We start from the raw sequence: 17,073 nt of genomic DNA, 5'->3' as shown, positions 1-17,073 counted from the left end.
TCTTTCTCTCGCTTTTGATTTTTCAGCGAGTTTTTCTCTCTTCTTTCAATCCAATAGCTAAAAAACATGTAAAATTAAGTATTGGACCAAAAAAAAAAGTGTCAAAACGAGATTTGCAAAACTTTAAAAGTAGAAAATGTTACAAAGGTGCTCCATAAATAGTATATAAAAAAAAAACTTGTTCTTCTCCTCAATCTCAGTTTTGGTCCCCGAATTTTAGTTATTTTACAAGCTCTATAACCAAAATCTGTTTTTGTGAAATCAAGCATTAATCTAGTATCGAGATATTTTTTCAATATTTTGATGACCATATAAAAAGCAAATCATGAAACCTAATTTCCACAAAATACAATGTGAAATGTGAAATTAAAAGGAAAAAAAAGTTCAATGACTGGAGAGGAATTTTTTATAAGATAAAAAAAGAGAAATACAGTTACAATCCATAATATTTCCTCTTACTTTAGGTTTGTACTAGATATGTTGCCAACGCGTCGCCATGGGCCAAATAATTTTTCTTAATGTAAAAATAATGAGGTTAAAAAAAAAACAAATCCCAAGTCATTGGTTAAATTGGCAATTTAAATAATACAAAAAAAAAACCCAACATCAATAAATAAACTAACAAAAAAAATAACCAAAAAAAACCCACACCCGAGCCTAAACCTAATTGAAGAAAAACTGGAAAAAAAAAGTCAAGCTTAAAAAAAAACATCAGCTTAAAAAAAAAAAAAAAAAAAAGTAAGCCTAGGCGAACCTCCCGAACCTGGTATAATCTAAAAAACTTACAACTTGTTAAATCATGAACCCGAGTTCAATCAAGAAGTTTAGATGTCATCCATTTTAATTTTGAATGATGGAATCGTTGAAAAAATATTAATAAAAAACTTGCGAAAGAAAAGGAACAAAAAAAAATAGGGCTAAAATTTGGCAGAAAAAAACCCAATAAGGATGAAATCTAAAAACAAATATCCCAAACAAAAAAAATTGCAATTAAAAGAATTAGGACCAAATTTGAAAGATTAAAAAATCATGGGGGGTGGAATTGAAAATCATTTGGAATATGATATATTATTTATAAATTAAAAATGGTAGGGGTGAAATAAAAACAAATTGTTGAGAGCTAATCGAATAGAATCAAACCGAAAAAAAATAAAAAAAAAAAGTTAAAAAGAGGATAAAAAATAAGAAAGCGTCAATTTAGAAAAAGGGAAAAAAAACATGGCAAACCCAACAAATCTCTTAAACCTAGTATAATCTCTAAAAATCGCATCTTATAAAATTTTTTACCCAGATTCAATTAATTAAAAATATAAAATTTTAAAACTTGTCAAGGCAAAAAAAAAAACCTCGAGTGAATCCGACAGTCAACTCAAGTCAACAAATCAACACACATGATCTAGGACATAAAGTCAGAATGACCATATAAATAGGAAAGTGAAAAAGAAATTCCAGCAAAAAACAATATTTGAAAAAAAATCCTTTAAAAAAAACAGAAGTCAACTTGGGCTAGTCCTTCAAATCCATAACTCAAGTCATGAGATCGGAGTGACCCCATTAAAGGCAAACCCAAAAAATCAAAGAAGCAAGTTTCTTAATCAAACAAATATGAGAGATAAAATGGAGAAAAAAATCAATAAAAAAATAGCAATTAAAAGAATTAAGACTAAATTCAACATAAAAATGAAATGAAATTAAATGTTTAGGGATGAAATTGTAAAAAACAAATCCATTAAGAAAATGATTAAAAAATAGAAATTAAAAGAATTATGACCAAATTTGACATACAAAATAAATAAAAATAAATATCTAGGGATGAAATTGAAAAAAAAATCAATCAAGAAAACGATTCAAACGAAAACAAATAACAAATAAAAAAACAAGGACCAAATTTAAAAACAAATTAAAAAATTTAAATGACCAAGGATGAAATTGAAAATAAAATCCAATTAGAAATAATCAATGTAAATAAAACAATTGCAAATAAGAGAAGAAGGATTGAACCAAAAAAAAAAAAAATGAAGGGATTATATGATTTTTTGCATGGTTGGAATGCAATCCGAAGAAGAAAGAGAAGGAAAATAAAAAAGAAAAGAAAAGAAAAACATTTTTGAGCCAAACCACGCCAAATTACAATACACATGTCATCTAGAAAAGAAGAAGATGCCAAGACAAATCAAATGATGTGGCGGAATTACGATTACAACCACCGAATCTAGTTGCAAGAAGGTGACAAAGAGACCAACACGCTGATGCATGCGAGGCACGCGTCAACACTTTTTTTGTTTTTTTTAATATTTGTATAAAACTGAAAATACCCTTAGGACTAAACAATAATTACAAGCAAACCATGATGAAATTACAAACAAGTTCCTAAAGCTAAGGTTAAAAATTTTAAATGGTAAGGGTAATGTAGTAATTCTATTGTTTTATCAAATATGAAAATATAAAAATATCCTTATGCAAAAGGCATTGAATTATTTTATTTAAGGGTTACATTAGTAATTTTACTGTGCATTAAAAACATAATTACCAAAATAACCTCGCATAATCCTTAAAATACATTTATATCATATTGAAAAGAGCACCTTATCCCCGAAACAAAAGTAAAAAATAAAATAAACAAGTGATATAGTAATTATAATATTATAATGAATAGTAATCTTTGTTTTGGATTAAGATAGCTTTCTAATTTGATATACAAGACATACAAAATAGTTTAAAATTTACTATCTTTTAAAGATTATTTAATGGTAAAATAAATTTACTAGGGAAAAAAATCAACTTCTAAAGTTTTAAGTTATACACCCAAGCTAAAAAAATTAATGATGATTTTTTTTTTGGTTAAAAAAAAAAACCAATGTATTAAATTTGTACACTTAACCAGTAACTTAAAGATGAAAAAACTAAAAAACAATAACAAGAAGGAAAAAAAAAAAAAAAAAGGGAACCAGGGGTTGAAGATGAGCCCAGGCACACTTAGGCCTTGTCCAGTTGCACCTAGACTCGGGTCCAGACTCGCTTAGTTTTTATAATAAAGATAAATTATAAAAGTTCCAACAACGGAAAAGGAAAAGAAAAACGAAAATTAATCATATAAGATCAACGATCCATAAACCTTAAAGCTGTTGCTCAACTCAAAATTATTACAACACAACTACAATCGCCTGGAATGCTCGAATTAAATGATGGAGAAGCCTCTTTGACTAGACACTTGAGCATATCTCAACTAAGCAAGACTGATCCCCTCCGAGAAATGCAGACAAGCTGTATGCTCGGGGCTTGAATGCATGGAAAGAAATGTACAGAGGCCAGATGCTCAAGGCTTGAATGCAGAAAAGACCACGACAGAGTTGTGTCCACCAAATCCAAAAGAATTCGAAATAGCTGTAGACAGACATGGTTAAAGTGAGCAGTTTCAGACTCTGGTTTACAGCAATTGAAAATCAAAATCCACATTGAAAGCTTTCGCCATCTTACCCACATTCACTTCATGTTGTTGCTTTTTGTTGGCAACAGTATCAAACTCAACTGAGGGCTCTGGATTCTGCAGTCAGAAAAGAATGCACTAAGCACAGTCTAATTCACGAGACCATCTATTTAAGTTAACAAAAATACACCTGAAGCACCACAAAATTATGGAATTAAAACTCAGAAATGATCTGACACATACAAATTGGTTAATGCTAGGATGCAACCATCCCGTTGTTATGGCCTTCACAGAAGCAATTGCTTCCAAACCTCCAGCAGCACCAAGGCAATGTCCAATCATAGACTGAAACAAAATGAACAAGCATACAACGTCAGCCACCCATTGAAAAAAACACCATCGTAGGCTTCTCCATTCAAAACTTGGAACGTCTTGGAGAAAGCATGCACAATCAAACTTCAAAGAGAGGGAGAGAGATTACCTTCGTTGCATTGATTTTGATCCCTGAAGTGTTCTTGAATACCTTCTTTATAGCATTTATCTCAGCAAGGTCACCAGCAATAGTGGAAGTTGCATGTGCATTTATGTAGTTAACCTGAAAAATTAACGCACTAGATTAATTTGCTAACAATTGCACCAACCAAAACAACAGCCTTCTTATATATATAGAACAAAACTTATGATGGCATTAAATGACCCCATTTAAAGACTAAACAAATATATGCTTTCCAGCTATTCAGGACCCCATGAAAAGAAAATTCTAACTCTTCTTTCCTGATTTATGCTTTCAGAACAAAACAGATTTAGTGTGAAATAAATTTACTAAAAGAAACATTTTGCATTATTTTGGTGTGATTTGCCAATTCATTTGCAAAATGATTTAACTTTAAATCATCCAAGTACATATCCCTAACTTTTGTCTCGAATTCTAAAGAATTAATATAGAGAATTCAACAACAGATTTTTACCATGCATTCATTTATTGAAGAAGTACAGAAGAAGGGAAAGATTCCAAACTCAGTGCATGAACTTTTTATCAACGAGTACCTTATCTCTAACTCTTCTCTAGGTGTCTCAGCTATCAAACCACGTCCAATTAAGACCTAATTTAGAGAGATAATCACACTTTCATCCTTCTACTTTTTCATCATTTCCACTTGAATCTTTACACTTCAATTTGTGTTATTTGAGTATTTAAAAAACTTAAAAAATCTTAAATTAATTGTTCCACAAATACCTACGAAGAATATTCAAATCCATCATCATGTCAACGATCAAAAGGGAATTTGTAGAGGAAAGTGCTAAATTAGAAAACTTTATACAATTTAGAAGCTCAAATAGATAATTGTTAACTTAAAAAAGTTAAAGAACCAAAGTGGCAATATCCCTAAATCACATGTATATTTACTTCCCATTCCTGCTAATGTGAATGACGACATTAAGATGGTAACTTAAAACTAATAGCCATGTAACCCAGTCATAACTTAAGGGGGGCTTCCGTCTTCTCCTATGAACTCACAACTTTCCTCCATTTACATCAGTTGGAACTCCTAATTTCCCATGCATTTAAAACAAAACAATTTGAAATATAGATTCAAATTATAAACTGAAGGATAAATTCAAATATAAACAAGTCCCAAGCAGGGTTCCACTCAAGTAGTCATAACCTAACCCTGTCATTACAATCAAACTAATTTTCTTTTAACATCTTAATAGCCCTTTACACATGTATCAATATGAATTAATAAAATCACAAATGATCAGCAAAAAAAATTCAGAACCAACTACAACACTTTACACGCACACATAAACTCCAATAACCCATTAGCGGGGTTTCAACAATTTGAAATGACACCTCATGCTGAAAGATTTTCCAAAGTGTGCATGGGAAATTACAAGGATAAGAAGACATTCCCTTGTGGGAGAACCGGGAGGGGGGGGATTTGGATTTGAAATTATTTTTAAACAATCCATATCTCAGGGAGAAGAGAGACATGAGAAACCAACAGAAATCTCGTGTTCTTTTTTTTTTTTTGGTCTAATTGAAGTGGTTAAAATGGCATTTGGTATTGAAGGTAGTTTACATGGATGGAACATCAACTACCATGTTCGCAACCAAGTTTAGGAATGATGGCTGAATGGTCACCTAGTTAATGGACGTACAATTTAAAGCATACAGGATGCAATTTTAGGAGTCGTCATATACGACATTGAGCAAACAATAAGTTACTTTGATATAAAAACTACAAGTCCATGTATTATGGTTGCATTTTTCCTAAGGAATAAAAGTGAGAGTAGCTCCAACACCACAACAAGAAGTTTTGAGATTGACTCTCCACCCCAACCAGCGACATGCCAACACCTAAGAGCCAAATGTGTCCCTGGTAATTGCCTGTGAACATGGAATGGGAGGACTACACTCAACAACTTAGTGGATCTGCAGAGAACTCAAGACTTGTGTATAACTTCTACAAGGAGCTCCTATACCTTGACATTATTGTTTTTAATATTAAAAGAATGTATCTTGGCACTATCTTTTTCGCTATGGTGTGCATTGATGCACATCCCATACATAACAAGAGTTACAGATGATGGACTTCTAGAGATAGCAGGTACGAGTATTAAATTAATGTCAGAGGGAACGATTATGCAATAGTTTAAAAATCACACTGCTAAAATGTAAGACAGCTGCGATATATTCCACCAGAGTACTACTACTACAAAAGAAGAAAAAGAACACAAAATTAGGATGGTCATCAGAAACAAAGGGAGATACCTCCTCAGGCGACACACCGGCATCTTCAAGACTTCTCTCAATGCATGAAGATACCCCAAGACCATCAGCTCTTGGATCAGTCATGTGATAAGCATCACAGTTAACAGCACCTCCCAAGTACTCAGCAATGATTGGTGCACCTCGTCTCATTGCATGTTCCAAGCTCTCCATTACCTGCCAAACCATACAACTCCGTTCATATAACATCTAGATTCCAACTCATAGTGCAATATCTTATTAAATTATGACCAATCAAGTAGAACTCAATTCCATCATTTATGACATGCAGGTGCAATGTTAAAAAAAGATATAGTTGACAGGAGGAAAAAAAAAAGGAAAATAGATGAAGAAGCTTAAAATCTATAGATAATCCATCCTTAGCACAGAAATAGACACAAGCTTACCAACACTCCTGCACCTTCACCCATAACAAAACCATCTCGATCCTTGTCCCATGGTCTAGATGCGGTTTTTGGATCATCATTTCTTTGTGATAAGGCCCTGCATGCAACAAAACCTCCCAAACCAATAGGGATGATAGCAGCTTCTGTTCCACCAGCAATCATCATATCTGCCTCACCTCGGCGAATGTGATTGGCAGCAGCATAGAAGCAATAGTTAGAAGTAGCACAAGCAGTTGAAATCGAGTAATTTGGACCCATGAAACCAAGTTCAATTGCAAGCAAGGCAGAACCCATGTTTGTTATAGCATAAGGAATAAAAAATGGGGTAATTTTTCTGTGCCCCTTCTCAATTAAAGATTGAACACCATCAGAAAAGACTGTAAGACCACCCATTCCTGTACCAACAAGCACCCCAGCTTTCTCCTTGTCAATCTGCAAAACATACATTACAACAACCAGCAAGTATGTGGCTTGAGCAAACGAAAGTACACATACTTTCTTCAATACCAATGAAACAAACAAACAAACAACGAGCCAAATACCAAATCCAACCTGGCCCGACATACCATTCAATTCAAAATTACTTTAAAATATTTTTTCTCTACAAAAAAAAAAAAAAAAGCATAATGAAGCATTCAAGATTAATTGATTTTGTCCAGCATCTTCACCATTTTCGTAGTGACACGGCTTATTATATCAAAATACCAACTACAATATATAGAAACAAAATTGCCAATGCAAGTTCCCTTTTTCTTGAAATTAACAATAAAAACAACCATCAGATCCAAAATAACAAGCAAAACAACAAACCCCAGAAAACCCAGAAATAGAAACATAAAAAATATTCAAACTAACAAAAAAAATGAAAGAAACCTTAGATAGATTATCCCCTCCAAGATCCGCATCTTCGAGAGCCTTCTTGCCAGCGACAATGCAATACCTCAAACAATCATCAAGCCTCCTATCATTCTTTCCATCAATATAACCTTGTGCACTAAACCCCCGGATCTGCCCACCGAACCGGGTTGGAAACTTAGAAGCATCAAAGCGGTCAATGGTCCCAATCCCACTTTCACCAGCAAGCAATTTATCATAATAAGCATCGACTTCATTACCAAAGACAGAGACCAATCCCATTCCGGTTATAACAATCCTCTTCTTAGGGTCTTTCTCTCGTTTAGGAGCCGAAACGGTGGAATTACTAGTTGATGAAGAGGAGGATGCTTTGATAAATGAGAGTCTTTGAGTTGGGGATTTAGTTGCATTGTGGGGTTTTTTGTGAAGTGGGTTTAAGGGAGAAGAACGCAGAGGAGTGGATTGCAAGGCTTGCATGGCTGTGTGTGGAGTTTTTGAGAGAGCGATGATAACGATGGTGTTTGTTCGTAGCGGGGAAGGAGTGAATGAGGGGAGTTGCAAATTTGCTTGCTAATTAAAACCAGCGGGGTTAGATTGGTTGTTAGATATACTTTTGTTCAAACATTAAAGAGTGTTAAGATAATGTAAATATTCTAAAACAAAAATCGTAGTTACCGGTCAACTACTTGAATGAGATGAATAAGTTTGCCTAATATAATAATATGATTAGAAAAAATATAATGATAATAAATAAATAAATTTAGCAATAATTCAATGTAAAAAATAAATATTTGTCAACATTATAAAAATATAATCTTATAATATTATTAAAATGTCTTAATAATTTTATCTTTAACGAAATAAAAAATAAATAAAAACAAGATAATTACATAAAAATAAAAATAAATATCAAATAACATGTTGAATAAGAAAATAAAAAAGAATACAATTTAAAAAAAATATATATATATTGACCTGATTTTGACGAAGTTAGCATACCAAATCTATAACTTAGTTATAGAATCAAAATAACCTCGTGGAAAGCATATTAAATAAAATTATCAATCTCAATTCTCAAATCAACCTAATATTAAAAAGGCAAAATTAAAAAAAAAACAATGAAAAAAAAGGCTCGAATCAACTCTATTGAACCTGCTAAATATTCGAGGCATGATATCAGGATAACCTCATAGAAAAAAAAATTAAAAATAGCAAATATAAATTTCAAACAAATTCAATATTGAGGGATGAAACTAAGAAAAAAACTAATTTTAAAAAAGAATCTAAAAAGAATAAAGCCAACCAAATCTAATCTTATATATTTTATTAAAAGATTGAAGAAAGAAAAAATGTTGTTGTTGTTGAAAAATAGGGGTGATTATTTTTTATTCGGTTTTTACTTATAAAAACAACCAAACTCAAATTTTATAAAATATATAAAAAAACCAAAACTGAACTAAAATCAGTTCAAATAGACCGGTTTAGGTTCAATTCGATTATTTCATATTAAAAATAAAACTCAACCAACCAGTTTGAGTTCGATTCGATTTGATTATTTTATATTAAAAATAAAAAACTATATTGTTTTTTGGGGGTTTTTTTTGGACTTTTTTAATGGGCTTGGTTTTGGTTGAGTTTGGGTTTTTTTATTTTTTCGGTTCAGTTTGATTTTTTGATTTTTCTATTTCAGGTTTATGAAATCAAAACCGAACCAAACCAAATATTTTTTTAAATATTCTAAAATTCCAAGGATGACACTCTGTATTGCTCGTGTTGGAGCAAGAAAATAGTTTATTCCTCATTGATTTTGTGTGTGTATTTATATATATATAATGCTTGAAAGTTCCAATGCAAAAATAAATATTAACTTAACTACATATAAATATTAATTTTTTTATCATAACTCTCCTGCGTAGAAAAATATAAATAATTAAAAGATAAACTCAGTAATGAATTTATTTTAAAAGATCAATAGTTCAAGAAATATATTTAATGAATGATTAAAATATATATATATAGATATATGTGTGTGTGTGTGTGTATATACTAATATTTTTTATTTGTCTCTGAAATTCTTACAACATTTCATTTTGATCACTAAAATTTATTTATTTTCAATTAAATCCTTACAATTTATATTGACATGGTTTTTAATTTATTTACTTCAATTTGCATGTTCTCGTACGTTCAATTTTCCGTTAAATTTCCCAGCATTGAATTATAGACCAATTTTTTAAAAGGTAATTTAATATTGTTCTTAAAACTAAAACTGAAAGATCAAAGACTAAGATTGATATTAAAGAAACTGAACATTTCACGTGCTTTTTGTTCAAATGGCATAAAAATATTCAATTTAGTCCTTTAAGTTTCATTTTTTTCATGTTCAATCCCTATTTTTTAGTCTTTTTACATTAACACATGATTTTTTAGTAAACTATATTATAAAATATTATAACAATATCTAATTCCCCCACACCTAAATCATTGTGGATTACAACAGTAATCCACAGTGATTCTTCCCCCTTTTTTTTTTTCAAATTTTTTTTTCAACTTTCTTAATTTTTTTTCATTTATTTTTTCTTTTGTTTTTTCTAAAATTATTTTTATTGATTTTACTTTTTAACTATTGACTTGGTTAAAATTTTTGCTTTGTAATTTTTTTCTTTAAAATACTGTGGATTGTTGCGATGTTTTTCCACATAGTTTTTCTATTTTATTTCTTTATTTTTCAAAATTATATTTGTCGATTTTTTTTAATATGGAGCTGATTGAGAATTTAGTTTTGTAATTTTTTTCTTTAAAATATTGTTGATTGCTACAATGTTTCTCCGCATGGTTTTTTTTAATGATTTTCTCTGAAATTATCTTTTTTTATTTTATTTTTTAATATTGAGCTGGTTAAAAATTACAGTTACAATATGTGAGGAAAGTACTGTAACTTTCCTCGAAAATTATTGTTGATTGTTACAGTGTTTTTTCCCACATGGTTTTTTTTTTCCTGTTTTTATTATGTTTTTTCCTAAAATTATCTTTGTCAATTTTATTTTTTAAATATTAAGCTGGTTAAGAATTGCAATTACAAGTAAATACAAGTTTTTCCTCACAAAACACTATGGATTGATATAGTTTTTCCTCACATGGTTTTTTTTTTCCAGTTTCTTTTGTGTTTTCTTTTTTTGTAATATTTTTTTTCAAAATTATCTTTGTCGATTTTTTTTTAATATTGAGTTGGTTAAAATAATATTTTTCAAAATATCTTTTTCAATTTTATTTTTTTAATATTAAGTTGTTTGTAAATTACAATTACAAGTCATTACAAATAAGGCTAAATCATGTGGGGAAGCACTGTAGCTTTCATCACAAAACACTGTGAATTCTACAGTGTTTCCAACATGATTTTTTTTTCTTTTTTTGGTGTTTGTTTTGTTATTTTTTTTTCTAAAATTGTTTTTGTTGATTTTTTTTTTAAATATTGAGCTGATTAAGAATTTAACTTTGTTATTTTTTTTCTTTAAAACACTGTGAATTGTTACAGTGTTTTTCCATATGATTTTTTTATGATTTTTTCCAAAATTATCTTTGTCATTTTTTTTTTAATATTGAGTTGGTTAAGAATTATAATTACAATAAAGCTAAATCATATGAGGAAAACGTTGTAGTTTTTCTCACAAAACACTGTGGATTGCTACAATATTTATCTAAATGGTTTTTTAGTTTATTTTATTGGGAAAAACGCTATAGTTTTCCTCACAAAACATTGTCAATCGCTGCAATGTTTTTTCTCATGGGTTTGTTTCCTTCCAAAATTATCTTTGTTGATTTTTTTTTAAATATTAAGTTGGTAGAGAATTTAGCTTTGTAATTTTTTTTGTTTTTTATTAACTGAAAAGCTAAACCATGTGGCGAAAGCACTGTATCTTTCCTCAAAAACACTGTAGATTGCTACAAATCATTTTGTTCAGTCTCTAAGTTTTTGATCACCAACACAACTTTTTTTTTTCCGTCATGAAATATTTGCTCCATCATACCTTTAATTTCTATTACTTGTCTAGCGTTGGTTCACAATTATAACACTATCAAGTGTATTTGTTTTATAAACCCGTAGCAGCGTGCGGGCATGTTATCTCGTAATATGCTAGATTTTGTTATTGAAAAAACTAATGGCTTGAATATAATTCTGAGTGTTTTACCATTCCCATGAAAACACCAAGTCTAGATAACAAGATACCATAGCCCAACAACGTGTTGTACTCTATTAATTAGTTTTAGAGTGTGTTTGGTATTGCGGTAGCTGTTGTGATTGTGGTTTGAAAAAAGTTGTTTTATAAAAAGTACCTTTAGTTGAGGTTGGTTTGAAAAAATAGGTGTTTGGTTAAAACTGTGGTTGAAATTGAGGTTGAAGAAAAAGTAGTTTTAACGTGTTTGTTTAAAAAAATGCTTTTCAAATTGAGGTTATATATATATATATATATATATATATATTAATGATTTTTAACTTAAATATTGTAGATTTAACTACTGTTATTACATCATGAAATAAATAATATTGATATCAAATATTTTTTATTATTCCATTAAACTATATGCAATGTCATTACATACGAAATCTATCCAACAAGGACTATATTTTTCATGGTTTCTTAAGCGCGCAACAACAAAAACTGAATTTTTTAATTTATGTAGTGTTATTAAATAATAAAGATTGTGATATCTTTATTATTAGAATTGCGATCAAATTCCACAAATGTTACGTCATCATGCGATATCTTTCTAATTTATGTAGTGTTATTAAATAATATTAAATACTAATTTTTAGAGTACAACACAATTTTTTTAAAAAAAATTACAATTTCATTACAATACGAGTAAATTTAATTTACCTTAAACTAATTTTTTTAAAAAAACAAAAAAAAATATTGTTCACGATTAACTGCACTGGTGTTGTTCGGGAAAAAAAATACTAAACTTTTTTCATTGATTTTTTTTTTTAAAAAAAAAAACTGAACATTGCAATAGTGGAGCCATGCTCCACTGTTCCAAAAAATTACCATGCTGCTTCTCCATTTCTGCTGCTGGGCATCAAAAATCAGTAGGCTCTACCAAGTAAAATCAGGTTTGTTTCCTTTACCAAACATCAAAATGTGTGGCTGCGGGTGAACCTCACCCGCAGCCACAAAACCAAACAGCATCTTAAATGGTATTAATGACTAAATTAATTTTTTTATTAATACATGAACCGACCCCTTGACTAACTATAAACAAGTAAGGTACTATTTTATTTCCTTCTTAAAAAAAAGGTTTACAATGCATTTTCACACTATTTTATAAATGATTTATATTTAAAAATTAATGCATAAACACAAACAAGAAGATAAATCATATGAGGAAAGCGTTGTAGTTTTTCTCATAAAACACTGTGGATTGCTACAATATTTATCTGAATGGTTTTTTAGTTTATTTTATTGGAAAAAGCGCTATAGTTTTCCTCACAAAACATTGTTAATTGCTGCAACGTTTTTTCTCATGGGTTTTTTTCCTTCCAAAATTATCTTTGTTGATTTTTTTTTTAAATATTAAGTTGGTAGAGAATTTAGCTTTGTAATTTTTTTTGTTTTTTATTAACTGAAAAGCTAAACCATGTGGCGAAAGCATTGTATCTTTCCTTAAAAACACTGTAGATTGCTACAAATCATTTTGTTCAGTCTCTAAGTTTTTGATCACCAACACAACTTTTTTTTCCGTCATGAAATATTTGCTCCATCATATTTTTAATTTCTATTACTTATCTAGCGCTGGTTCACAATTATAACACTATCAAGTGTATTTGTTTTATAAATCCGTAGCAGCGCGCGGACATGTTATCTCGTAATATTTTTTGTTATTGAAAAAACTAATGGCTTGAATATAATTCTGAGTGTTTTACCATTCCCATGAAAACACCAAGTCTAGATAACAAGATACCAGAGCCCAACAACGTGTTGTACTCTATTAATTAGTTTTAAATGGTATTAATGACTAAATTAATTTTTTAATTAATACATGAACCGACCCCTTGACTAACTATAAACAAGTAAGGTACTATTTTATTTCCTTCTTAAATAAAAAGTTTACAATGCATTTTCACACAATTTTATAAATGATTTATATTTAAAAATTAATGCATAAACACAAACAAGAAGATAACAACCTGGAATTGAAGTCCAACAGGGGAGGGGTATAACATAGAGTTTCATAATTTTATTAATGAATAGTTTTTTTAAGTATTTTTTTCTTTCTAAAAGGTTTATAACTTTTTAAATAAACTTAAAAACCAACCTAAACAAATTAGAAAACCTGAAAATAAAAAAAAACAATAAAAATAAGAACAAACTAGGAAAAAAAATTATTAAGTATAATATTTAATTTTTCAGACTAAATAGAAAGAAATAAAAAAAATAAAGAAAAATAAGTTTTGTTAAAAAACCTCCTGTAGTAGTTTTCTCGAGTTGGAAAAAACTCGCCTTCAAGTTTAAATTAATATTTTCTTGATCTTGAGGATGTTCAATCAAGGTTTCCCGGCCCTCTTTTCCCTTCACTTCAAGTGTATAAAACATTTAAATATCAACTTTAGTCCTTTCATGTTAAATTTTACATAAGAAATATCATGTTAAATCAAGTTTTTAGTTCATAATTAATCTTTTTTGATGTTAGAAAACAATGCATTAAAAAAAACTTCTGATCCATCCTACAGTTGAACACGAGCAGGTTGGGCTCCTAAGGAACTAAGCTATAATCTTGTTCAAAGAATAAACTACTTTGAATGATAATTAAGTAAACAGACTTGCACTATAATTTTGGTTATTGAAAGAAAAAGGAAAAAGAAAAAGGCAAATTTCACAAACATCCCTAGCATACTCTTTGTTGCAATTGGATCCCCGATTTATCAATTAATTCCCAATTAAATACTTCCATTAATTCTAATTAATGAAGATGTGGAATATATTAAGGGTGATGGAGTAAGGAACTCAATTGCTTTTAAAGGATACAAACCGCTGAAAGGGAAAACTTTGTTAAGAAAGGGTGGCTGTTTTGGAACAACTAATTCCAACAAAAACAAAAAAACATGTGGGTGTGTAGTTCAACTTACCAGGTTTTAGATTTCACCAGTTCAAGTCTTACAAATCTCAGGACCATCGGAGACTTATATGATCGTTAACTTCAGAACCCGTTAAATTAGTTAACGTACACACAAGCTGGCTCGAACATCTACATTAATAATAATAATAAAAAAAACATGTGGAAACATTGATGTTGCGTGTTTGTGTCATCGTGGACAAGTTAAAGCCATTAATAAGAGTTTCGTTGGCTTTTAAAGTTGCTTTAGGCCATGTTTGTTTTCCGGAATTCACTTTCCGGGAAACCACTTTCCAAACTTTCCTGTGTTTGTTTGTCATTAGGAAAGTTGGTCAACGGAAAACACTTTCCGGTCAACGGAAAACACTTTCCAGTCAACGGAAACACTTTTCGGTCAACGGAAAACGCTTTCCAGTAAAAAAAAAATTTGGTTTGGTTTTCAGCAAAGTGTTTTCTCTTTTGACTGTGTTTGTTTTCCGGAAAGTGATTTCCGGGAAACCACTTTCCAAACTTTTCTGTGTTTGTTTGCCATTAAAAAAGTTGGTCAACGGAAAACACTTTCCAGTCAAAGGAAAATTTGGCCTGGTTTTCAGGAAAGTGTTTTCCTGGAAAATTTGGGTGGAAAACACTTTCCGGAGGTTGTGAAAAATTTAGAAATGTCATTATTTGCTGATTATATCAAATTTGATCCTCAAACTTTTGATTGCTATATATAATTTGTTTTGAATATTTATTTTTCAATTCCATCTCTTAAAATTTAATTTTTATATTAATTTTGGTCCTTATTTTTATAATTGCTATTTGCTTTTTCCTTATCATTTTTTTATTGAAATTTTTTATCTATCAAATTTGATCCTCATTCTTTTGATTGTTACTTATTTTATTTGAAATAATTTATGAAATGTTTATTATTATTATTTTAATTTCTTCACCTTTTATTTTTTTTTTAATTTTTTAGATTTGATCTCTATTATTTTGATTATTATTTATTTTATTTGAGATAATTTATGAAATTATATTTTTTTTCAATTTCATTCTCATTCAACTTTTTAATTTGTAAGATTTGTTCCTCATTATTTTAATAAACTTGAGAAAAATAAAACATTAATAAGTTATTTTCCAACTCATTTTCCATGACATAACCAAACACTGGAAAGTGTTTTCCAACTTATTTTCCATTACACTACCAAACATCGGAAAATACTTTCCCGGAATTCACTTTCCCCAGAATTCATTTTCCAAAAAGAAATTACTTTCCAGCAAACAAACGGGTTAGTTTATCATAAGTGAAAATTAAGTCATTAGACTGTTGTGATTCAGATCTTTTGTTTTGGATTAGTTTTAAGTTATATGTGATTGCTTACATCCTTGGATTTAATACGGGAGGGAAAAAGTTTGGGGAATTTGCGGGTTTTTCTCTTGAAAAAATACCAATTTTTTAACGGCTTTGATTGGTGAACTAAATCTACCGAAAGTATTTGATTGGTGATTTTGTTTAAGCGTCATGATGTGATTTTTTAAAAAATTATTTTTAAATTATTTTAATATGTTGATATAAAAAATAATTTTTTTTAAATATTAATATATTTTAAAAAAAAAAACATTTTGAAAAACAACTGTTACAACAATGTCAAACACTATCTTTAAGTGTGTGTCTAGTTTTATGGTATATAATGTTTTTAAAAAATATTTTTTGTTTAAAAATATATTAAAATAATTTTTTTATTTTCAACCTCAATATATTAAAATTATTAAAAATTATTAATTTAATATTTTTTCAAGACTTCTAAACGCAATTACAAACACAAACATATAGCCTCTTAATTGAGAAAAAAAAAATTAGGTTGGGTTCGGGCCTATTTATTTTTGCGTTTCAAAAATATTTTTGAAATTTTTTTTATTTTAAATTAATATTTTTTGGTGTTTTCAAATTATTTTAATATATATTTTTTTAAAATAAATTATTTTAATATATTTATAAACAAAATATATTTTAAAAAATAACCATTAATATCCTTCCAAACAACCCTTAATCGATACTGCAACTATATAGCCAAACCGATTTTATTTTATTTTTAGTTTTGGAACCGAACCGAACCGAAAACCGGTTCAAACCGATTAATTTCGGTTCGGTTCGGTTCAGTTTTTTCCCCTTCCAAACCGGTTCAAACTGAAATTTTTATACTTGCTTCCATTTTCCAAAAAATCAACTCCAATTTTCGTTCTGTTCTCCTTGTCCAGAAGTTAAACCCAACAAAAAATACACAAAACAAAAGGATTTGACTGCAAAAAAACAAAGAGAAAATCAAAAGTTATTGAAATGTAAAATCATCAAAAAACATGGAGGAGAAGAATACAGATTTGAGAGATGAGAGACAAGAAAATCATCGATAACATTGATACAGAAACTGTTGAGAGTGCAGAGTTTTTAGATCTTGGTTTCTCTGAAATCCCAAGAAAACCCTTTCATGGTAAGCAAAACAGGTGCAAGGATGTTT

General features: G+C 29.4%; 1 protein-coding gene across 1 annotated transcript; it reads right to left on the bottom strand.

Annotated features, from left to right (window-relative positions):
• Window positions 1-3,067: 3,067 nt before the first annotated feature.
• Window positions 3,068-8,048, bottom strand: LOC7462999 (3-oxoacyl-[acyl-carrier-protein] synthase I, chloroplastic). Its single transcript, XM_002305298.4, has 7 exons — window positions 7,481-8,048; window positions 6,608-7,039; window positions 6,204-6,377; window positions 3,909-4,022; window positions 3,671-3,772; window positions 3,478-3,544; window positions 3,068-3,384 (listed from the first exon to the last, which is right to left on the bottom strand). Exons 1-7 carry the CDS (start codon window positions 7,937-7,939, stop codon window positions 3,317-3,319), a joined length of 1,416 nt encoding a protein of 471 aa, XP_002305334.1. The 5' UTR covers window positions 7,940-8,048; the 3' UTR covers window positions 3,068-3,316.
• Between the last annotated feature and the right edge of the window lie 9,025 nt (window positions 8,049-17,073).

The sequence above is a fragment of the Populus trichocarpa genome, chromosome 4 (genome assembly GCF_000002775.5).
Source record: "Populus trichocarpa isolate Nisqually-1 chromosome 4, P.trichocarpa_v4.1, whole genome shotgun sequence".
In the NCBI taxonomy this organism is placed as follows: Eukaryota; Viridiplantae; Streptophyta; class Magnoliopsida; order Malpighiales; family Salicaceae; genus Populus; species Populus trichocarpa.
The sequence above is the reverse complement of the archived record's forward strand: the minus strand, read 5'-3'. Positions and strand labels throughout refer to the sequence as shown.

Coding starts and splice junctions, on each gene's coding strand:
- LOC7462999 (XM_002305298.4), bottom strand. CDS start 7,939: ATGCAAGCCTTGCAATCCACTCCTCTGCGTTCTTCTCCCTTAAACCCA. Junction 4,023..6,203: donor CCGGTGTGTCGCCTGAGGAG/GTATCTCCCTTT, acceptor TTAATTTTTCAG/GTTAACTACATAAATGCACA. Junction 3,773..3,908: donor TCAAAATCAATGCAACGAAG/GTAATCTCTCTC, acceptor ATTTTGTTTCAG/TCTATGATTGGACATTGCCT.